Source organism: Cetorhinus maximus, chromosome 16 (genome assembly GCF_964194155.1).
Source record: "Cetorhinus maximus chromosome 16, sCetMax3.hap1.1, whole genome shotgun sequence".
NCBI lineage: Eukaryota > Metazoa > Chordata > Chondrichthyes > Lamniformes > Cetorhinidae > Cetorhinus > Cetorhinus maximus.
This window is the reverse complement of record NC_135894.1, coordinates 69,920,059-69,945,350: the sequence shown is the minus strand read 5'-3', so window position 1 is coordinate 69,945,350 and position 25,292 is coordinate 69,920,059. Positions and strand designations below refer to the sequence as shown.

At 41.1% G+C, this 25,292-nt stretch overlaps 1 protein-coding gene across 1 annotated transcript in view; it reads right to left on the bottom strand.

Moving 5' to 3' along the window:
- LOC144691675 (capZ-interacting protein) overlaps positions 1–22,737 on the bottom strand; it is a 61,477-nt gene extending 38,740 nt beyond the window's left edge. The window contains exon 1 of the mRNA XM_078560003.1: positions 22,297–22,737. Coding sequence (XP_078416129.1) covers positions 22,297–22,302 — 6 coding nt within the window. The 5' untranslated portion in view covers positions 22,303–22,737. The remainder of the gene's footprint in view (positions 1–22,296) is intronic.
- Positions 22,738–25,292: the final 2,555 nt, after the last annotated feature.

Here is a 25,292-nt window from a genome sequence, read left to right as displayed (position 1 = left end):
AACGGGTTAGTGCGAAATATCACTTTCAAATTAAAGGGTATATTTTTTTCCTTTCGTAAATAAAGAGCAAGTTACCATTGTTTTGTTAAAATTTAAAGAAATGAAAACCAAGGTGGGAGAGATGATCAATTTTGCTCTGAATTGCGTGTAAACTGAATCCATTAGCGTTAATAATACAAATAAATGAATCTGCACCTACTTGTAATATGCTATTTCACACTTCAAGACCCAAAATAGAAAAGTAACTAGGACAATTATTGAAAATTTCTGCAACGCCATTGTAAGCCACACAAAGTTTAGTCAAAAAGGGCCCAACGAGTATCTTGTGAATTCTTGGTTAGTTGGTAATCCTGATCAGAATCCTAGTGATAGGCTACTCTGTCCCAGTTTCCTCACTGCCAACTGCATGCCAACCTCTCCCATTAGCAGTTCAAGCATTCAAATGACCACAGGTGACAAGCAGATCACTTATTATGGGCAGAACAGGCCAAAGTCACAAATGTCAGTATTTGTAAGACCTGAATGAAATCAATTAAGTGCTCACATATACATTCATTCTTTTGTGTGCAACAGTCACAAAATAGACTAGTCAGTTCCAAGTGTATGAGTTGCCACCAGGCAGTAAGATAGATTGCAACTGCCAACTTTATTTGAGTTAAGGAGCAGAAACCAGCCACAACCCCATATTCCCCCAAAATCTCCACTGCTTCTGTTAATGTTGTTTAAATTTTGACATCTTATCCTTCCTTTGCAAACCTACTGCAGCAGGTGTGAATGTGAATAATGAACACAACCTCTATTTATCTGAACCATTTTTCTCTTGATTAAATGTAAACAAGATCTTAATTTTGTCCTTTGATGAACTAACTTTCATGAACAGAGGAGACCATAAGTATGAGACACCAATGGAAAGTAAAAACATTATAACTTATAAGTGAATACATCTTTGTCTTCCTGTTGAGTTGCTTAATGTTTTATTTGTTCACAGCTAATTAGGAGAATTGGTGTTTCTTCCTTGCTGTTAGCTGAGTTTTTGCGTGGGAGATGTGGGCCAAATGTTAACCCACAGACTCAGAAAAGCACCAATTGCAATTGTTAATTTACTCTTTTGAGAAAAACAGTGTAGACACAATAGGACAAATGGGTTCTGTGAAACTATTTTCTAAACATGGTAAATAATTATTTTCACAGTTGTTTCATGCATTATTTGCAACCCATAAATTTTGGTAGCTGGGAGTATTTTTGTGCATAATACATACCGTATTGAATTGTGACAATTCAGTTAGTTAGATAGTTTATCCTTAACTTTATAGACATGTCAAGAAAGTATTATCTTACAAGATTAAATGGATTTTAACTTTTTAACAATGAAGTACATCAAACAAAGGAAGGCAGTGGTTCACATTTTTATATTTTTGATAGCCTAGGAGTGCTTGTGGTGGAGACTGAGACTGAGAATCAGAGCAACACAAGTTGAAATGTCACCCCTACCAGATACATAACCATAGAATTATAAAATGGTTACAGCACAGAAGGAGGCCATTCAATCCATCGCACCTGTGCTGAGCCCCTGACAGAGCAATTCACTTAGTGTCACTCCCCTGCCTTTACTGCACAGTCCTGCGATTTTTTTTCCTTTTCAGATAATGACCCAACTCCATTTTGAAAGCCTCAAATGACCGCTGCCTCAACCACACTCACAGGCAGTGCAGTCCAGATCCTAATCACTCCTTGTGTGAAAAAGTTTTTCCTCATGAAGTCATTGCTTCTTCTACTAATTACCTCAAATCTGTGTCCCCATTCGCATATTTTCTTCAGTTCCTGGCCAGGCTGCCAGATAAACAAGCAAATGGAGAGAAAAGTTTGATTCTGACAGGATAGAGGGAAAACAAAAACTGTTGGAAATAGAAATCTGCACTCCAAGTCAAGCCACTCTTCCAGTGGAACATCCGAGGTTGGGGCTGTGTTTCATAACAGGGATAAACTTGGATCAAATGGCTCGTTTATATCTCTTTTTATGATATTTTAGTGAAAAATGGCCAAGTTAGTTCTTGAAACCAGACTTCTGTTCTATGTTGCAAGAACATTCAAGGGTGTGGAAAGTACTGCTGGGTCTGCCATTGTTTCACACAAACAGCTGTGTCCACCCTGCTAAGCAGCTGTATCCAAATCCAGTGTCTTACATAGATTAGTGGAAGTGAGGCAAGAGGCTAGAAACAGAATATAGTTTCACAAGACTCTAGAACTTGGGTTTGAGGTCATAAACGAAAAGAGAATGCGTTGGAAAAACTCAGCAAGGTCTGGCAGCATCGGTGGGGAGAGAAACAGAGTTAACATTTCGAGTCCGTTATGACTCTTTGGACTTGAAGCATTAGCTCTGTTTCTCTCTCCACAGATGCTGCCAGGCCTGCTGAGTTTTCCCAGCATTTTCTGTTTTTATTTCAGATTTCCAACATCCACAGTATTTTGCTTTTATTTGGGTTTGAGGCCATTGTAAGGCACCATACTCAGAGATGGTATCTCTGCTATCTCAATAAAAACCCTCGCACACAAGGGAAACAAGGCTGCTATCGTCAAAAATGTTGTACCTTCTACTAAAATATACTAAATTTCATCAGAATCCTTTGCATCAGATTATTCAACAATTTTAAAAAATAGATACAATGAGATAATCATTTTCCTAATCACAAGTATTTCTTTGTAAACAATATCACAGACATGGCTAGCTGAAAGCAAATGTCAAATATTATTCAACAGCAGAGTAGAACTCTGAATTAAAATTAAAATCCAAATTGGTCCAAGCTGGAATAATTTATTCTCATTCCTGATAATGCTTGATTCTTGGATTAAAAAACAAATCTCATAAGATTGTGGAAGGGAGTGTCATATGAAACTGACATGCACAAAATAGAGGAAAATGTTCAAGGACGACTCTAATATTATTGTCTGCTCAGTGTGCACAGACAGGCACCACAGTTCAGCACATTGCTACTAAGCACTAGGGATAGTTAGTTATGGTTTTGTAATATCAGAGGAAATCTTCCCCTAAATTTGAACAAAGCAGGGCAGACACTCACTTCAAGTGGTAAACATGAGTAGCCATTTCTGTGGTGTGCCATTTCACCTTACAGCAGGCAAAAACCTAGGAAATGGGAGCAGGAGTAGGCCATATGGCCTCTTGAGCCGGCTCCGCCAATGGGATTATGGCTGATCTGATCTTGGCCTCAACTCCACTTTCCTGTCTGGTCCCCATAACACTTGATTCCCATAAACAGGCATCCATGGTTGAAACTTAATTTCACAGTCACAAATTGTGACTTTTCAATATTACAAATGTGCAGTGTTTCGTTTGTTACTGTTAGCACTCTGAATTCCAATAATATAAATGGAACAATATCCAGTCCACTGCAGCCTCATTATTCTGTGGAACAACTAAGTGGAAGTATCCATATCATAAAAATAACATATCATAAATCCACTTGCTTGTGAGAGTCTACAGGCATTGGTGTGGTACAGTTTTGGCTACCTGAGAGTGAAAAGACAAATTGGTTTCAAAACACAATTATGTGATCATTACATATTTTTTCTACTGTGCTGCCGATGGTGGCATGGTGGCAACAGTAGTAACAGACTGCCTACTCAATGTAAGCCTCACATAAGGAGATCAAAAGATGTTGTAGAACTGATCAATGGTTCTTCCTCTATGAATGGTGCACAGAAAAAAGGCAGAGGAACTCCAGAGATCAAAAGAAAATGGAATTCCACGTCAACTATTATTGAATTTAAACCCATGAAATTGCTACCCTCCCTTTAATAAATTATTTATCTGTCTGCAGACCCCATAAGGCTGTAAATTTAGAGCAGTGGCAGGAAATAAAGATTAAAGTAGATAAGCAATGCAGAGGGTTGGTTCCCCAGATGAGGTCCGTTGCTCCAGAATCCCAACCCTAGGAGATATTCATGCTGTAGTTATACTGATTACCTACTCCAACGTGGTATATTACACATTCATATCAGTACCGTAACAATAATATTATTGGCTCCTTCAGAGATATCAATTGAACTATTGTATGAGATTTCCTTTCCTGTATAGGAGCGTTCAATGTTCCATACATCTCCAATAGCAGTATCAAGATGTTCATAACTTTGCTCATGGGTGAGTTAATCAAGCGCAGACAAGAGCTAATTTACATGTATCACATGAGATCTGCATGGAAACGATTAGTTAACACATGATCAAAAATCTCTGGTCAAATCCCTTAAGAGGTTCCACAATTTTGAGGGTTTAACCACACAGATGAGGAAGATGCCTGGTCCATACTTAGTTAATGTCTTGAATAGAATAGTGAAAGAAAAATCAAATTTGTTGGGGTGGGTGGTTAGCTTATGGATAAAGTTAAATATTGATATCATTTTAAGTAGAGTTAATTAACTTGTGGTGGATACATAGGTTGTCAGATGTGTTGTACAGACGTAACAGGGCATTCGTGAATCAACCTATGCATTGAAATTTGTATAATGCCACAAATAAGCGACATAAATTATGAGTATCAACCACAAGTACTTAGTAAAATCTTAGTAAAAGGCAAGCTATGGCCATGTTACTATTTGGAACACTCATATTTTCAATAAAAGGCAATTCTGATTAAATCTCACATGCACACAACGTGGCCACTAATGTACAAACAGACAGGAGTGGATGGCCTCAAATCTATAGAAATTGTATTTGGTATTGGAGTACTCACAAATTGAAGAATGTTTGTTGAAATTAGTAACTGCATATTTGTAATGTGATTTTATTTTAGTTACAAGCAACTGAATTAAATTCATATTTCATTGCTGTGTCATTGGAATCTATACCTTATAGCTATTGTTGATTTTAACTGCAAAAAATAAAATCTAGTCTATAAAATCTAGCCTAAAAATTCAAAGTGAAGTTTAAGTTTAAAAATACGGGGCTTACTTATCCAAAATAATAAGTTTAGAACACAAGAATATAAGAAATTGGAGATAGATTAAGCAATTAAGCCCTTTGAGCCTCTCCACCATCCAAGATCATGGCTAAACTTATACCTCAACTCCACCTGCCCACATTCCTCCCATATTCCTCAATTCCCTTCGTACCCCAAAATCTATTGGTCTCTGACTTGACACTCAACAACTGAGCATCCACATTCCAAGAATTCCAAGGATTGCCAACCCTAGCAGTGAAGGTGTTTCTCCTCCTCTCGGTTCTAACTGGCTGATCCTTTATTTTGAAACTGTGACCATAGGCCGGATCTTCTGGTTGGCAAGCAGAGGCGGGGCCTGCTCGCCGACATGTAAAATGACACAGGATGGTGTCGGGTGGAACTCCCGACATCACCCCGCGTCATTTCCATTTTCAGGTCGGCGGGGGAGCAGCCAAGTCAGCTGCGCACCCACCAACCTGTCAACGGCCTATTGAGGCCATTGAAAAACAAATTAAGGTAATTAATGTACCTTAAACCACTGGCGGGATGAGGTTTCATGAAGGTATTTAAATTATCAAATCTTTCAATAAAAGTTATGGACATGTCCCAACTCATGTGACAGTGTTACATGAGGGGACATGTCAGGGAAATTTTTTTATCATTTCTATTAAAAAAATTTTAATTTCGAGCCGATCTCCTTGAGGCAGCACTTTGCCTCAGGGAGATCCGTGCAGTCTTTTACGCACATGTGCAAAAGAGCGCACTCCTGGCTGAGGGAATCCCCCCCTGCCCACACAGGGGGCGCACAGCACTTCCTGGCAGGTGTCACACCGGGCGGGCCTTAATTGGCCCATCCAAGTAAAATGGCGGCGCGCCCCGATTGGAGGCACGCCCGCTCCCGCACTTGCCCCCAACAGGGGGGAAAACTTTTCCCCATGTGTTCTAGATTCCACAGCCATGGAAAACTTTTTCTCAGCATCTACCCTGTCAAGCCCCTTAAGAATTTTACGTTTCAATAGATTACCTTTCATTCTTCTAAACTCCAAGGAATATAGGCTTAGTCTACTAAATTGTTTCCATTGATACGGTTCCGGACGCCTTACTGTCTTGCGGCATACCAGAGTGCTTGCTGATGGATACCATCGAAAGCCTTCTTTAAATTAATGTTAACGTTGCTAAAACGTGGCTTCTGATACTCTAGGCTCTGCTGTATGATGTTCCTGAGCATAAAGATCTGCACGTTGCATGATCTGCCATCCCAGAAACCTGCCTGCTTTTTCATGAAGGGTATTAGCTACTTCTGCTTTCTATCTGTTGAGCAGCACCATACTGAAGACCTTGTCAGGTACTGACAGCAGTGTTATGCCTCTCCAGCTCTTGAAATCGCTGAGGATCCCTTTCCTTGCCAGCTTGAAGATTACTCTTCGCCTGCAGTCATCCGGGAAGTCCTCCACAGTCCAGATCTTGTTGAACGGGTCCGTGAGTTCTGTTGTGACAGTGTTTTTTCAATTGCTCTGCTGGTATATCATCAATTCCAGCTGCCTTGTTGCCCTTCAGGCTATTTGGACCTCTGATCTGGCAATTTCTCCCAGGTTGACATTCACTTGCTGAGGCGCAATGTAGTCTTTGAACCCAAATGTGGAGCTGGGGCTGGCTGGTTGAGGATCTGCTGAAGAAGTGTTCCATCCACCTTGCCTCCTGCTCCTCACCCTCAATAACATCCTATCATCCTTGCCCTTGATTGGTACAGTGGTGTTGCTTCTTGTACCAGTCAGTTCTGGTACGATCCTGTACAGCGTCTTGGAGTTGTTCCAATTTTCTGCGGCTTGCACCTCCCTGCCTTTTAACTCTATCTATCCTTGTTTGTCTCTCCTGCAGCTCTTCTTCACTGCTTTATCCAGTCTTCTGCACTTCGCATCATCTTCTTGTCTTTGTACAATGTTCTTTTCCTGGTCCCTCTTGCTCTTCGCCAGTTGTCTTTCATCAATCAACTTCCACATTGGAACAGTGATCCATTGTTATTGTTGGTTCCTCTCCTCTGCCTGATGGTGACTTCTGCATTCCCTTTAATCCCTCTTTTGAAGATTTCCCACTGACCAACATCATCATAGGAGTACAATAGGAGAAGCAATGCTTCACACTCTCCCCATTCCCTTTTCTCTTGGTTATTGATTTCATCATGAGAAAGGTGATGATGGGTGCAGATTTTGGGATCCTGTGGTAACATCACCTGTTGATGAGCCTGGATCTGTAAACGACATTGCTTTGCTGGCCAAATAATCATGTGCGCTCCAATTGATGACCACCAATCTTGAGAGTAATGGCGCCAAGGTTGGTCTATGCATCAGCTGGTGAGAAGACCAAGACAGTGATGGCTGAATGGCAACAAGGTCCTCCCATCACCATCGGGGCAACGGACATCGAGGACATTGACTACTTCTCCTACCTAGGAAGCAACATCTCCAGGGAGGGCAATGAAGAGATTAATGCCCCCACAGGAATTGTCAAAATAGGACCAATCTTCCAGCAGAGCTATATGGTCTGGGCATCCAACACCATCAACATGGCCATGAAGCTGCAACTCTACACGTCCATTTAAAGAGAACCTTCAAGTATGGAACCACCTGGGCTGGAGTGAAATAAATTGCGATGGACTGGGGCTGGTGGCAGAGTCTTGCTGTAACCTAAGCCAGTGAGACATGGAAGAGTATAGCAAAGGTGTCACGCAAGTTGGACGCCTTTCACCAGTGTTGCCTACTTAAGACCCTGGGCATCACATGGAGAGACGACATCACTAATGAAGAGTTCTGTTGAAGAGTCATTCGGACTCGAAATGTTAACTGTGTTCCTCTCCGCAGATGCTGTCAGACCTGCTGAGTTTTTCCAGGTATTTTTATTTTTGTTTTTGTCACTAATGAAGAAGCGCTGCACAGAACTGGTCAGAAGCGCCTGCCTGACATTATGACAGAGACAAATGAGACTGGTTGGACACGTATTTTGCCTCTCGGACGTTTGCCCCACCAGTAGAATGCACACCACCAGGTTGAGAAAGAAGATGGGGCCGGCCAAAGAAAACCAGGTGAGGTACATTTAAGGAGAACCTTCAAGAACGGAACCACCTGGGCTGGAGTGAAAGAAATTGCGATGACTGGGGCTGGTGGCGGAGTCTTGCTGCCCATTATCCCGCACAGAACCGGAGCAACCAAGTCTAAGTCAGTTATAGGACAATTACCTCATCTTACGAACTAGTCTAATGAACCTTTGTTGCACTCACTCTTGGGCAAGAATACCCTTCCTTAAATAAGGAGAACAAAACTGCACACTCCAGGTGTGGCCTCACCAATGCTCTGTAGAATTGTAAGATTTCTTTATTCTTATAGTCCAATTTCTCACAAATGATCTATATGCTTGTAATGCAGCTTTAATTTTTTGATGTTAAGTAATCACTTAAGTGACTGAAACCACATCAAGAAAAAAATGACAGTACCTATGTTACATGCTTTCATCTAGGACGAGGTGATTCTATGGGAAAGAATAAAGCCTCTCTATTTTTCACTAGTAATGTAGGAACTGGCAATTTGTTAAAGGGAGATCGGATGTACAGTAATGTTGAAGCTGACACCACACATGTTTTGCAGAAAACTCTCCCACACTTCCAGCTGAACGAGGCTACATGGAGGTGAAAGACATGGAGAGAAAAATATAAAGGGAAAGCCAAGTCCTGGAATAGACTACTAACAGTCAGCAACAGATCGTCAAGCTCTCTTTTAACTCCAACTAACTGCTCCTTGTTGATTGAGATTCTAACAAAGCACATCAATTAATAGACTAATGTATAATTTTGTGTTAACAGGATGTACATCTTCTACAATAATAATTTATATCAAATAGCATTGAATTTTTGATTTTATAGTGATTGATAAACAAGACACACCATCAAGCCAGAGATCTCCAATGCTCAAGATTAGTGTTGTGATACCAACTGTAAAGTGCAACTTCAAACATGTGCACGATAGAAGAGTATCATAAGGTTATTTGGTACAGTGAGAATGCAAATAGTTTAATCACCACTATAAACACTGGGCAAATTTCTGCTTTGGGCGCAGTTGTCAATCTGGGTACAAATTGCACTGACTTTCAGAAGTTTTTTTGCTCATGTTTCTGCGTAAACTCATTTGCATTTTTCCAAGATTTTCACTGCCATGAAACAGCATAATAGATCTTCTACTTTAAAAAGTATTCCTTTGGGCAGAATTTTCTGCCTGTCAGGCGGGCCGGTGGGGCGTGGAGCCGATTGCTGCCTGCGATCAGCTGTGCACCACCATTTTGCGTGGGCGGGCCAATTAAGGCCTGCCCAGCACGACACGTGCCCGGTAACGCTCAGCGCTACCTGTGCGGGCAGGGGGAGGAGGGGCCTGCGCTCTTTCGCGCATATGCGCGAAAGAGTGCAGAAATCTCCCTGAGGCATGGAGCTGCCTCAGGGGGATTAAGTTCATATTGAAAGTTTGAAATTAAGAGAGAGATAAAAATTATTTAGACATGTCGCCTCATGTGACAGTGTCACATGAGCTGGGACATGTTTATGAATTGTGAAAAAAAACTATTTATTTAATAAAACCTTCAGGAAACCTCATCCCACCTGTGGATGAGGTTTCCTGAAAAACACAAAGGCTGCTTGGGCTCTTCACCTGACCGCCAACCTTAAGGTTGGACGGGCAGCATGGAGAATTACTTTAATTGGTTCATTAATGGCCGTAACAGGCCTTTGACAGTTTGGCGGGCACGCAGCCACCTCCGGGGCACACCCACCGAGCGAAAGACCTGAATGATGCATGGTGATGTCGAGATGCACACCCGACGTCACTGCGCGTCATTTTATGCGTCGGCGTGTCCAGCCTGCCCCTGCACGCCAACGTGAAAATTCTGGCTTTTATGTATTTAAGAGATGTAACCTGGTGTAGTTTGATCAATATATCCAAAAACTGGTTTAATCACAGAAAATATTTTAAGTCAGTGTCTGTCCACTACTCTGAATAACTATTATAAACAATTGAAAATTACTTGAAAAAAATACACAGAACTATATCACATTGGTGTCAGCTTCAACATTTCTCTGCCATATATCCAATCTCCCTTTAACAAATTGCCAGTTCCTACATTGCCATTTAAAAATAGGAGAGCTTTTACACTTTGCCTTAGAAACACCACCTTCTAAATGAAATCATGTAACCTCGGTACCAATTTTTTATCAATGAGCTTTTAGTCCCTTAAGTGATTACTTATCAAAATTAAAACATATTTAACAGCTTGTAAAAACACATCTATTAGTATCCTTGCACCTTTAAAACTCAGCTTAATTTTAAGATCCTCCTCGAAACGGATGCAATTAGTGGAAATTTGCCTTGGTGATTAATTTGATTTGGGGTGTGGCCAGTTTGTGGGTATAGCATGTTTTCAGTCATGTGAGGTTATAAGAGGACATCCTCTGGAGTGCTGAGCAGCAAAGTGTCAGTGCCAGTATGGTATCCACCGCAATTCATGGCAGAAGCATATACATCGGACACCATTTTGGTCCTCAAGTGACACTAAAGAATCCAATTTCAAATCCCATGTGTTAATTCTTAAGTGACAAAGATCTGATGTATTGCTGAGCAGCAGACCACTCCGTTTCAGAGCATGGAGAAAAAACAATTAGGATTAACCATGTCCTGCAAAAGTAAACCTCCTGTCTATAAGTCGTGGAGTGGTAGACTCCTGCAGCCTACATTCTTCCTTTAGCTGAAAGAATGGGACAAACAGTGCATGACCTAAAAAGGAACAATTATAAACAATAAGCCCAACTGGTTCAACTTTCCTAATTTTTGTTTTTATATATCTGAACAATTATTTTAATAAAGGATGATTAATTAGTTACATAATTTCATTGTTATACTAACACCACAGTATATCAGATTGAAGTGTCAAAAAAACTTAAAGTATTAATTGGAACTATATCATGATAGCTTACTATTTAAATATTAATCATACAATAAAAGCAGCATATGACACCACTTCCTTTCAAAATGAAGATAGGCAGCCCAATATATAGAGCCACCAATGCTGGAAAAAAATGCTGAGTTTAACAAAGCTGAGAACAGTTGTTATCTTCACTTCCGCTGTCCTTCTTACTGACTTCACCTACAAATTATTTTGCACCAAGCTGTACCACTCAGTAATAGCTCCTTTACTCAACCTAAGCCTCATTTCTCCCTTGCTCAGCTTCACATAACAATGCATTTACAAAAATACTTCATCTTGAGATAGCTGGTTGGCACACCCAAGTCACCTATCTCTTCAAAGCTCCCTCCCTTGGTGCAATTTCCTTTATCTGGCAATACATCCGCTGAATGTTGTTTCCACAAAATCCTCAGCTTTAACTGTTAAGTATGCTTTCTTACAATGAGGATTGTGTGCACCAATGTGGCAAATATAGTAACATAGCTCAATTCAAGAATGGTGATAAGGATGTTCAATATTCACACACTGAAAATTCAAATTCATTTATTTGAGCATGTGAGCTTGTTTCACAAAACAAACCCTTACAACTTCAAGTCACCCTCTCTTTCAGAAGAGGGGCAGGAGCAGGAAAGCTACATTTACCACATTACACAGATTAATGCAGTTCTTTTGATTGGATTGAAGGCAAGATGAATGCATGAATGTTTAATAAGTGATGGGCTGTGTTTGCTTTTTTAAACAAATATTGGATGCAGCTTGAGGCATCTTAAAAGTTACTGTGTGGGGCACACAGGAAAACTTTAGCAGCTTCACCCTTCATCCAACACAATCTTGAGTATAAGTGTGAAAGTTAGAGGCAAGTTATTGGATGGCTTACCCCTTCCCTATATAGACAAAAGCAATAAGAGGCCATTCAGCTCATCATAGTAAATTGTATGCTACAGTTTACTTTATCCCCAAAACTAAACAGAAATTTGTAGCTAACTACAATTTCAGTGTTGTCTGAGATCTCCCATGAAATTAACCAATTGCTTGGAGTAAACAAACACGCAATTTACTAGGAGCTGCCAGATGCCTAGGAATTGGCTGGTGCAAACTGGGCTCTGATAACTCTCCCAAGAGGGAATGGGAAGCCATCGGGAGGAAGATTGAAATGTTTAGGAGCCAGTAATCCCCTTCAGTTTTCAAGGGAGCATTTTTAACAATTATAACCTTGTGATGATGGTTTCAGTGGTCTCTTTAATGACCACTCATTAGGTCACACAAAGATCACATTTTCCTGAGAACGGTTGTTCAAGAGGAAGAAGAATCAGTAGAACAGTGCAGACCACATTCATGAGCAATAGGTTGAGCTTGAAAGGAATTTCATTTTTTAAAATAAATAAATAGAAAGCTGTTTCCCAAACAGGAAAACCGCACCTGTTTAGAAAATAAATAGTTTTCTTATTGCTTAATTCCTTATTTTTTTAACATGTAGAAAAATGTCTATGCACCAAAGGAACAAACATTCTAAAGACTATACAACTTCATCTTTAGTTGATGCAACAGGATGGTGTGACAATTTAGGAGCACAGCAACATGAGAAATCAGTTGCCAATTCCCAAAGGATAAAAATCCCATGGTATTAAGATTTCAAACCTCTTAAACTGCAATAGCTTCCCTAGCTACTACATCTAAAATAGCACAAGTTAATTTTTATCTGTCTGAAACTCACATCAATGTTTGTTTCCCCTGAGAGGCTTATGATTTAGTAGATGCAGCATGCTTGTAATTGAAGAGCAGGATGTTTCAGTTATAGACTAATCACTGAGTGCCATCAGTCACTGATCAGCTGACAGGAATCACATCTCACAGTTGATTCAAGTCATCTGTAGCATCTTTTTTCTCTTTTTTTTTAGCAACATCTTTATTGTAAATTTTAAAGATCAGCAGCCAAAATGCCAATTGAAGCAATTTCATGCAGTTTGCTTCCATTTGTATAATGATAGAAAACCAACCAATCACAATTTCACTCTTCTCAATTAGCTAACAAGGTCTTTAACCAGTGTAAATTATGAAAATTTAATTCATTCAACCATGGAGTGCACATCAATCAGCAGCAAATCCAAAAAGCCTATTTCATAACTGGAGCAGGAGTGTGATATTATTGTGGTGAAACAATCTGGGTAGGGCAAGGCAGCTCACAAACATTCTCCAGAGACTAACGCCATGCCAAGATGACAAAATGTATGTGGTTTGAACATTATGCAGAGCTGGAAAATCCAGGTTAAAATGGAATCATGCTGTAAATTAACAGCAAAGGACAGATATGGAAAAGAAGTTAAATAGTATTTGTTAAAAAAATAATGCAAGAAAAGTTTTACTCGCTGTGTGTTAAATAGCCCTCACATTCCTTCCACTGTTATGTTTAAAGGCAAATTTCATGCATAATTCTTTGGGCAGTAAACAGGGAGCACAGATGTAAGAACATTGGGAAAATAACTAGTGGGAGATGAGAAGAAATTCATTTTATAATGCAGTCAATCATTGTGATCTAGTGTGCATTGGCTGAAAGGGTGGTGGAAGCAGATTCAATAGTAACTTTCAACAGGGAATTAGATAAATCATAGAATAACTTCCTTCTCTGCTGTAACCATTCAGCTTAGAAAGCTTAATTTTGCAGCGCTATGGGAAAAGGTCAAAGAGCCAGCACAGGCACGATGGTCCAAATGGTCTCGCTCCGCATTGTAAGACTGTACGATTAGTGGATGAATATTAGAACAGGTGCTCGGCACACATAGAGGGAACCAGGAACATCATGTGAAACAGGCTACACAGTTTTCTTTTGAAGGGATGATATCCCAAATTGACAAGATGAATTATGCATGATAAATGTCATTTGGTCTATTTCATTTTACTCATCCATCCAATCAACTCAACATCCATCCCCAAAAAAAACAATAGTCCATGATTTGTGAAATATGACTTCACTTGCCCGGGGCCTTTAAGCTCAAAAAGAGAATTTTCAGAGGGGATGGACAAGAATATCAATGGGATAAAATAAACCAAGGACAATGTTTCCAAGCACAGGGCACAAAAGGCACAACAGGTTCAGAGTTCTCAAGTTCAACTTCTAGAAAGCCTTCATGAGGCAATGGGTTTCTGGGAATGGTGGCCAAGGCCAGGGCATTGGACTGATTTAGAAGAATAGCAAGATCCCATAATGGTATGGTTTGTATTTTAAGAGAGTCTTTTATCTGAATATATTTTGAAATGACAGTTGTATTAGTCAACCTCTCAAATGTGTGGGATCTGAAAAAATGGTATAGGCCAACTAGTATACTCAAAATTACACACATATTCTATCATTTAAAATACCTAAATGTGTAAGTGTGCTTATAATTCATAATATGTCATCTGTTCTATTCACACAGCATGAAGAATCAAGTGAGCTGCATTACCTAGAGAGAAATAATCAGCATGGTTCAAACCACAACAATGCAAAACATAAGAAATAGAAACAGAAGTAGACCAATGGGCCCATCGAGCCTGCTCTGCCATTCAATATAATTATTTTTGATGTTCAGTTTCAACTGTGGCTCAGTTCATAGCACCCTCGCCTTTGAATCAGAGGGTTGTGGGTTCATGTTCCACTCCCGGAAACCAAAAACTGTGATTGTACTCGAACGAGTTGCGATCTGTGACTGTTGATAACTCGAAAGAGTTTCAACTCCACTTTGCTGCTCGTTCCAAATATCCCTTTATTTCCTAAAACACCAACAATATGTCTATCTCAGCCTTAGTCAGATTTTAGTCTCTCAAGTTTCTCCAATCCTTTTTTTTCTGCTGATAATTAATTATCTTAAATTCCTTATTCATATTAGCTTATTGGTTACCCTCTATTTCTGGTGTATAACTTGTACCTTTTACTGTGAAACCAGACACAAAATATTTGTTCAATGTCTCTGCCACATCCTCATTCCCCATGATAATTTCTCCTGCCTCTGCTCCTAAAGGACCAACATTTATTTTAGTTATTCTCTTCTTTTTATATACTTATAAAAACGCTTACAATTTGTTTTTATATCCCTGGACAGTTTATTCTTATATTTTATTTTTTCCTTTTTATCAATATTTGGCAGCCCTTTGCTGGTTTCTAAAGCACTCCTCAGACTCACTGGGCAGAAATTTTCGCTCGGTGGACGGGCGTGTGCCCGACCCGTTTGAGCGTGAAATGGTGCGCGTTGACGTCGGCCGAGCATGCCAACATCAACGCGCAGTGACGCGATTGTTCAGTTCGCAGGCGTGCGTTGGAGCTGGCAGCGCACCCACTGACAATTAAAAGGGCCGTAAGGCCATTAAGTGATCAATTGAATTAAATTTTTCACTGCCCATCCAACCAAACAGCTGGCGGGCAGGCAAAAAAGCCAAGCAGTGTTTGCATTTTTTGGGAAACCTCATCCACAGGCGGGACTAGTTTCCAAAAGCAAATACAAATAAAATAAACACTGTAATTTTTCATTAATAACATATCCCTGCTCATGAGTCACATGAGGGGACACATTTCATTATATTTATATTTTAAAATTTATAAAAAATATCCCTTCATCTCCCTGAGGCAGCTCCATGCCTCAGAGAGATTATGAAGTGCTCACTTGTGCGCATGCGCAAAGTTTGCACTCGCCCCACTCACCCTCCTCCACTTGCCCACACAGGCAGTGCTGAGCGCTGCCGCTCGCGTTTCACACTGGGCAGGCCTTAATTGGCCCGCCAGCATGAAATCGCGGTCTGGTGCCGATCGCAGTCAGCTTTCCTAGATGGTAGCAGCCATGGGTTTGGAAGGTGCTGTTGAAGGAGCCTTCGAGAATTCCTGCAGTGCACCTTGTAGATGGTACACACTGCTGGTACTGTGCATTACTGGTGGAGGGTGTGAATAATTATGGATGGGGTGCCAATCAAGCAGGCTGCTTTGTCCTGGACGGTGTCAAGCTTCTTGAGTGTTCTGGGAGCTGCACTCATCCAGGAAAGTGGAAACTATTCCAGCACACTCCTGGCTTGTGTCTTGTAGATGGTGGGCAGGCTTTGGGGAGTCAGCTACTTGCCACAGGATTCCTAGTCTCTGACCTCCTCTTGTAGCCATAGTATTTATATGGCTAGTCCAGTTCAGTTTCTGGCCAATGGTAACCTCCCGGATGTTGACAGTGGGGGATTCAGTGATGGTAATGCCATTGAATGTCAAGGGCAACAGTTAGATTTTCTCTTGTTGAAAATGTCATTGCCTGACGCTTGTGTGGTGCGAATGTTACTAGCCACTTGTCAGCGCAAGCTTGGATATTGTCCTGCTTTTGCTGCATTTGGACATGGGCTGCTTTAGTATCTGAGGAGCCATGAATGATGCTGAACATTGTGCAATCATCAGTAAACATCACCACTTCTGATCTTATGATGGAAGGAAGGTCACTGATGAAGCAGCTGAAGATGTTAGGCCTAGGACACTATCCTGTGAACTCCTGCAGTGATGTCCTGCAAATGAGATAATTGACCTCCAACGACTACAACTATCTTCCCTTGTGCTAGGTATGACTCCAACCAGTGGAACGTTTTCCCCTGATTCCCTATTGACTCCAGTTTTGCTCGGGCTCCTTGATGCCACACTTGGTCAAATGCTGCCTTGATGTCAAGGGCAGTCACTCTCACCTCACATCGGGAGTTCAGCTCTTTTGTCCATGTTTGGACCAAGGCTGTAATGAGGTCATGAGCTCAGTGACCCTCGTGGAACCCAAACTGAGCATAAGTAAGCAGGTTATTGCTAAGCAAGTGCCATTTGATAGCACTATTGGTGACCCCTTCCATCACTTTACTCATGATCGACAGTCGACTGATGTGGTGGTGATTGGTTGGGTTGGATTTGTCCTCCATTTTGTAGACAAGACATACCTGGGCAATTTTCCACATTCCGGATAGATGCCAGTGTTGTAGCTGTACTCAAACAGCTTGGCTCGAAGTGTGGCAATTTCTGGAGCACAAGTCCCCAGTACTATTACCGGAATGTTGTCAGTGCCCATAGCCTTTGCAATATCCAGCTCCTGCAGCCGTTTCTTGATATCATGTGGAGTGAATCGAATTGGCTGAAGGCTGGCACCTGTGATGGTGGGGACCTCCGGAGGAGACCAAGATGGATCATTCACTTGGTGCTTCTGGCTGAAGATTGTTACAAATGTTTCAGCCTTACCTTTTACACTGGCATGCTGGGCTACCTTATCATTGAGGATTGGGATATTTGTGGAGAATCCTTCTCCTGTGAGTTGTTTAATTGTCCACCACCATTCACAGCTGGATGTGGCAGGAATGCAGAACTTAGATTTGATCCGCTGGTTGTGGAATCGCTCAGCTCTGTCTATCACTTGCTGCTTATGCTGTTTGGCATGCAAGTAGTCCTGTGTTGTAGATTCACCTCATTTTTAGTTGCATGGCATGCCTTCCTGCAATCTTCATTGAGCCAGGGTTGATCCCCTGGCTTGGTGGTAATGGTAGATTGGGGCATATGCTGGGCGATGAGGTTGCAGATTGTGGGTGAGTACAATCCCGCTACTGTTGATGGCCCACAGTGCGTCATGGTTGCCCAGTCTTGAGTTGCTAGATCTGTTCGAAATCTATCCCATTTAGCATGGTGGTAGTGCCACACAATATGATCTCCACAAGGATTGTGTGGAGATCACTCCTACCAATACTGTCATGGACAGATGCATCTGCGGCAGGCAGGTTGATGAGGATGAGGTCAAGTATGTTTTTCCTTCTTGTTGGCTCCCTCACCACCTGCCACAGACACAGTTTAGCAGCTATATCCTTTAGGACTCAGCTTGCTCGGTCAGTAGTGGTGCTACTACTGAGTCACTCTTGGTGATGGATATTATAAAGTCCCCCACCCAGAGCACATTCTGCACCCTTGCCACCTTCAGTGCTTCCTCCAAGAGGTGTGCAATATGGAGGAGCACTGATTTAGTGGCTGAGCGGGGGGCGCTGTATGTGGTAATCAGCAGGAGGTTTCCTTGCCCATGTTTGAACTGATGCCATGAAACTCCATGGGGTCAGGAGTCAATGTTGAGGACTCCCAGGGCAACTCCCCCCCCGACTGTGTACCACTGTGCCAGCACCTCTGCTGGCCTATCCTGTCAATGGAACAGAAGATACCCAGGGATGGTGATGGTGGTGTCTGGGACATTATCTGACTATGTCAGGCTGTTACTTGACCAGTCTGTGAGACAGCTCTTCCAATTTTGGCACTAGCACCCAGATGTTAGTAAGGAGGACTTTGCAAGGTTGACAGGGCTGAGTTTGCCTTTGACTCTTCCAATGTTTCGATCAATGCCAGGTGGTCTATCCTTATTGACTTTGTAATGTTTTTAGACAACTGAGCGACTTGCTAGGCCATTTAAGAGTCAACCACATTGTTGTGGATCTGGAGTCACATGTAGGCCAGGCCAAATAAGGACAGCAGATTTCATTCCCTAAAGGGCATTAGTGAACCAGATGGGTTTTTACAACAATGGTACTTTTAATTCAAATTCTACCATCTGCTTTGATGGAATTCAAACTTGGGCCCCTGGGGCATTACCCTGGGTCTCTGAATCACTGGTCCAGTGACAATACCACCCACCATGCCACTGCCTTCCCCAATAGTGGTGTCTACTTTTGTCAGTTCTAAATGATATTAGTTCAGAGTTTGAGGAGAAGGTTACTTTTAATTTCCATGCACATGTTCTCACCCTGTACAATTTTGTGCAGTTACAGTCCTTCACAAATAATTTTGTTTTTTGCAATTTTCTATTAAGACATTCTAGTATGTAAGCAATAATCAACATAACGGGAGAAACAGATGAAATGTCCATTACTAGTTTCTATTGCTCATAATATTCTGTCTGGCACCTTTGACTGTCGATGTCTGAGTCTTACTTTTTTTGCTGCCATTTCCTGGCTATCAGTTTAATTTGGTACCGCCAAGAGGTGCATAAGGATCACATGTCAGAATTAAATGTGATATCAGTGGAGCTTTAATCCATTTTTATGCATTAATGTGCAGAGCATCATTTGATTTTCTATAGTTAGTTTACAATTGGGTTTAGAAATTAGCATGTGTTGTGCCCATTTTTCAGGTATAAAATGGCAGCAAAGCATACAAATTTAGCAGTGGGATAGTCTGTCTCAATCTGCGCAGGTGCATTTTTCAGGTACCCCACAGCAATTGCCTGAAATAGGCGTAAGGTCCCTGAACTATGTAAATGATGGGCTTAATGTCTGTTGAGCGATCCCAATGAGAAATTTGTTAGTGATGAGTTGGACAGGCTCAGGCCCAGACTAAAATCGACACCATGTTTTCCATGGTACTTCAAAATCACATTTTAAAAAATAATATGATAAATATAATAAAAAATAAATTGAGAGCTTCATTTCAAGAGAAAAATTTGCACATCATAAGGGCTTTGTTAACCTGCAGAGAGATCACAAAACGGCTCTGTAATGCTTAATTTTATAAGACTGAAGTCAATAAATGCATGAGATAATGGAATGTTCCTGAATTTGCAGTATTTTCAATCATATGTTTTAAATGTACTTCTGTGCTCAAAAGACAAAATGTTTTTTCTGTGAACACAGCGTTAATAATCATTGAGGCAACACAGGAATTGCCTCAGTTGAATTTTGACAACAGGAGTCAGGAATTCACTTCTCTGTCATTACTAATATGTAATAACACAAATGTAGCTCCCTCAAACATTAATTCACTGTGATTCAATAATAATGTGATAAATCAGTTATCAAGGGAGCAGCTGGTCTCCATAACTTAGAGCTCTCTCGCACACCTTATTAAAAGCAGCCACGCTCTAAAAGAAATCACAAATGAACTTCTGCTGTTGCCACCCCAAGTAAGAGTAAGAGGGAATGCTCTTCTTATTTTCCCTTACCCTCCTTACCTTCCCCTTGAGTGGCTGCAGATGGAATTATTATTAGCTATATTTATAGATTTACTTTGATCAATTATGTACAGAATAGTGCTGAAGCTGTGAGAAAATAACCAAATCATTATTACTGGAGGCATGTTGTATTCCCACGTGTTCTGTGTGTAAGCTCATATTTGCTATGGTTCGAGACTTGTGTAATAAAATTAAATAATCTTCATGTGAACGACTTTTGCATAGCATCTCCTGATTTTTCTGAGAAACATTTTTTTAGATTTTGATAATGAATGAAGTGTGTGTATATTTTTATACAAAGGCTTCCTTCATCACTGCCCAAATGTTTAGTACTCCACCCTGGTAAATTTTAAAGAACTAACATTTTCCTAAAATGTTATGCATCCTGACGAGACTGCCTTCTGTATGCTTTTACTGTTGCAGATGTCTGAAAACTGTAAATTATTAAAGGAAAAAAAATGTGCATTAGAACAGCAATTTGTCCTATGTTTTATGATGACAGCAACAAGCTGCATTCCTTCAACAGCACCTTCCAAATCCACGATCTCTATCACCTAGAAGGACAAGGGCAGCAGATGCGTGGGAACACCACCGCCTGCAAGTTTCCCTCCAAGTCACTCACCATCCTGACTTGGAAATATATCGCCATTCTTCACTGTCGCTGGGTCAAAATCCTGGAACTCCCTTCCTAACAGCACTGTGTTTGTACCTACACCACATGACTGCAGCAGTTCAAGAAGGCAGCTCACCACCACCTCCTCAAGGGCAATTACAGATGGGCAATAAATGCTGGCCTAGCCAGTGGCACTCACATCCTGTGAACGAATAAAAAATTACAGTTCTGCAGGCAGCAGCAGCTCTCCCAAGTGGCTATTCTTCACATGCACATCTAACCAATGCTACCAAGCTGTTCATCAATGTATAGTGTTCCTGACATGTCCAACCTTATTACCCAGTGTCTGCATACACTTATTTTCCAGCAGGAGTCATTAACCAAAGATCAGGAATGGATAACCCTGGCTTGTATTAATCTCCCCACCCAGAACAACCATCTGCTGACCCTGCCAAGATTAGCAAACTCAGCAAAGGCCAAAGAATGAATCTCAGATAGTCCTAATCTGTATAGTTTAGGAACGCCCTTCTTAATAGCACTATGGGTGTACCCAAACTACATGGCCTGCAGTGGTTGAAGAAGGCGGCTCACCACTGCCTTCTCAAGGGCAACTAGGGATGGGCAATAAATGCTGGCCCAGCCAGTGACACCCACATCATGTGAAAGAACTGAAAACAAACACCAGCTCAACTGTTGCTTTTACCAAAAACAGCAACACTTATGTTAAAAATATACCCACACTTTCTGCAATTCCGCTTTTCCAACATTTTTCTATAGTCGCATACCAGCAGCACAATGATGTTGATATAATGGGTTGAATTATCCAATGGATGGTATCACCAATACCTGATTTTTTTATGAATCTCTTCCTCCATCCAGAAATTTAAGACATATCTCACCCTTATCACTAAAAGGGAAAGTGTGTACAAGGATATCCAGCATTAAGGATAGGTGCAGAATGAGAGCTTATATTTAACAGAGGTCACATACACAGGGTGAGACACAACTTTGATGTGTGGCGACATACTGCGTGAGAAATAAGTTAGATACTAAGGCACAATAAGCCCGGGATCTCAATTTTAACAGCAAAATATATCATTCTCATTTCTATAGAAACAAAAAGAAAGTACTGTCAGTGATCTTCCTTCATAGACATTTTATGTAAATTTATTTTCTATTTACTTTCTGTTATTAATTTTTTTCTATCGACTTATTTGTATTTCAAGCCATTTCAATATATTTTTGATTACAATGATAGGGCTTCCACCTGGCAGGTCTGAAGAACCGTTTAACACATGTGTACTGATCACACTCCATAGCGAGGAATGGAAGCTCATAAATGTTATTATGTATTTTAATTGTCGGGTTCAATTCAAAGAGAGACGAAGAAAATTGCAAAGTGTCACATTGAAGACCGCGGATTTGTGATTCTTAACTTCTCACTCGATTCTAAGATTCACCGAAGTTGCACTGAACGTATCACGTTTACCACTGTGAATTCATTACTTCGCTCCATTTAACAGAAGCAATCCTCTACTGTAAACTATGATCTAGCCTTTCATTTGCACATAGGGCAGTTTAAAAATAAAATAACGATTTGCAGTTTGAATAAAGTGGCCACAAACGCCCTGCCCTTTTAACACGAGCACAAATGTTGACAGGGCTAAGCCAAATGGAGTTGACAAGAAATTGAAAAAGCAGCGTGTAGACAGAGCCCGCAGGCAATGGAAAGTGACACAGATCTCGAGGGAGGCGATCTGCAACACTGCTGCCAAATTCACCTTACCTCCATTTTCCCCAGGAGTCCTTTTAAACAAGTTGTCTCTGTTTGTAACTGTTCCGAGAGAGATAGTTGTCTTGTTCTCTCTTCTCAGATCACAATGTCATGCTGTGGAATTAACACACATGCTAGCCACTCTCACAGCTTCATACATCCCGATGACACAACTCTGTGGTCAGAGGCTGATCTGGACCCAGCAAAGTCTACCATTAGACACGAAGGGGGGTCTTAAGGGTGCAGTATCAGAGTGAAACTCCAAACAGCTTGGCTCTGTTCAGATTCCCAAATCTGCAAAAATTACATTGTGTTTATGATGTGACCCAGCGCTTTAATTTCAGTCGGTCGTCCACACAATGAATTAACCAGTAATGATGAAGTTAGAGAACCCTTCCTCGAGCAGATACACAGCTGCTGGGCTCCTCTGAACAGCGTGTGCATGTCAGATTCTTTGCGAGGCGTTCCTCTTGGCAGCAGAGCGAGAAAAAGTGGCCCCGATTTGTGCATTTGGCCAAAGTTTCTCCCAACAGTTACAGCACACTCGGTGATTAATGCCAACTATTAAGTAAATAAAATCAAAAATTTGCGTCGTTTTTTTTGACGTTTCGGAAGAAAAAAAATAGTTTTAAAATGTTTTCGACCTTCCCTGAGAATATCAGCGATATGTATAAACCGCTGTAGTTAGCAATACATAGCTTTTTAACACTTGTTTATATATATTAGTATGAAATATTTACATTAGTGTTTTGGAGTCAATTTGATATGAGGTCTTCCTTCCATTGGCCATTTATATTCTAGACATTTTAAACAGATAAATAAACTACTGTATAACGTTTGATGTCAGAATTTCTTCTTAAAGTTTCCAATTCTTTAAATGGTATTTCACTATAATTTCGAGCACTTCCTCTTTTCATTTCTGACCTGAGAAGGTCGGTTGTTTTTTTTTGCTGGAAGGAAGCCATTGAACGGAAACCAGTCAGCTTTCTGGCGAGTGAAGGAAATGCGCTGCAATGAAGATAACATCAGCAAATTGAAATGACCCGTAGGCACGACCTGTCAGGCTATGGCCAATGTTAAATAAGTGGTGCAGCCTAACACAGTATATTAGAGGCAGGGGTTTTACAGATTCATAAAAAGGTCGTTGGAAAATGAGGCCAGAGTATAAAAGCGTAAACATAGAACCATGTCCGTATCAGAGAAAAATATACATCACGACTTGTAACCTTTTTTGGGGAATTTTTGTCCTTGTTGATTTGATTCATTTTGGACTTCTATTTCTGAGCTACACAACTTGGTGAGACTTGTTCCCCGCGTGCTGCTCAGAATGTTTACATTTGTTCTGATATCTGGGTCAGGTTGAAAGCACAAGCTAAAGGGAAAATCTTTAAACAGCGCTAAACAACAACAGCTGATATTTATATCGCGCCTAAAGCGCCTTTAACATCATAAAACGGCCCAAAGCGTTTCACGGGAACATGGAAAAAAAAAGCAAAATGTGACACCAAGCCACATGAGGAGATGTTAGATGACCAAAGGGTTGCTCAAAGATGTCGGTTTTGAGGAGCATCTTAAAGCAGGAAAGCAACGTGGAGTGGCGAGGAGAAGCAGGGAGGGTATTCCAGAGCTTAGGGCCAGGCAACTATTTTGCAAACAACTGCAAATATATTCTTCCACAGTGTATCGCCCTTCCTTCACTGTGGCTGGGTCAAAATCCTGGAACTCTTTTCCTAACAGCACTGTGGGTGTACCTACACCACATGGACTGCAGCGGTTCAAGAAGGCAGTTCACCACCACCTTCTCAAGGCAATTAGGGATGAGCAATAAATGCTGGCCCAGCCAGAGATGCCCACATCCCATGAATTAATAAAATAACCAGGGAAAGGGGGTGGGGGGGGAGCAGAAATTTCTGAAAGGTGTTCAAGAGAATTTCCTTGACCAATATGTTCTCCATCCAGCCAAGAAGAAGGTATTGCTGGATCTGGTACTAGGAAATGAGGTGGGGCAAGTGGAAAGTGTCTGTGGGAGAACACTTGGGTAAGAATGATCGTCATATCATAAGATTTAGATCAGAAATGGAGAAGAGCAAGGAAGAATCGAAAGTAGAACTTGGAAATTGGAAGAGGCCTTACTTCCATGGGATGAGAGGGGATCAGGGTAAAATAGAACCAAAGATTGACAGGAAAGGCCATATTGGGACAATTGATCTTTAAGGTAGACATGTTTCAGGTACAGGTTAGTTGCATTCCAACAAGGACAAAAGGTAGGGGGACCAAAGCCAGGACTGCTTGGCTGATGAGGGAGGTAGAAAATATGATGAAGTAATAAAAGATGTTATGATGCATGTCAGGTGAATTCTTCAAGTGAGAACCAACCCAAGTACAATAAGTTGAGAGGGGAATGGAAGAGGAAAATAAGACCAGCAAGGAGAGACTATGAGAATAGAATGGCAGTTAATATAAAAAGGAACTCAAAAATCTTCTACTGTCATGGAAATAGTGGTTAGGGGCCGGTGCTACCAGGGGCAAGGAGGGTGATATATGCTTAGAGGCTTAGGACAAGCCTAGAATACTTAATGAGCACTTTTTATCAGTCTTTACTAAGGAAGAGGATGCCAACAAAATATAATTAGAAGCGGAGGTGGTAGGGGTAATGGATGCAGTAAAATTTGAAAAGTTAGGATGTATTGGAAAGGCTGGCTATGTCTAGCATGGATGAGTTGCCTGGTCCAGATGGCTTGCATCCCAGATTGCTAAAGGAAATAGGGGTGGCTATTGCAGAAGGGATTGCCATAATCTTTATTTAGATCTGGTTAGGCCACAACTAGAGTACTGCATCCAGTTTGGTCACTACACTTTAAAAACGGTGTGAGGATCCTTGAGAGGTGCAAAGGAGACTTACCAGAATGGTTCCAGGTATGAGTGATTGGCTTTAAGGCGGGCTTGGGGGAAGTTGGCTTTATTCTCCTTGGAGCAGAGGGGGTTAAGGGCGATCTGATAGATGTGTA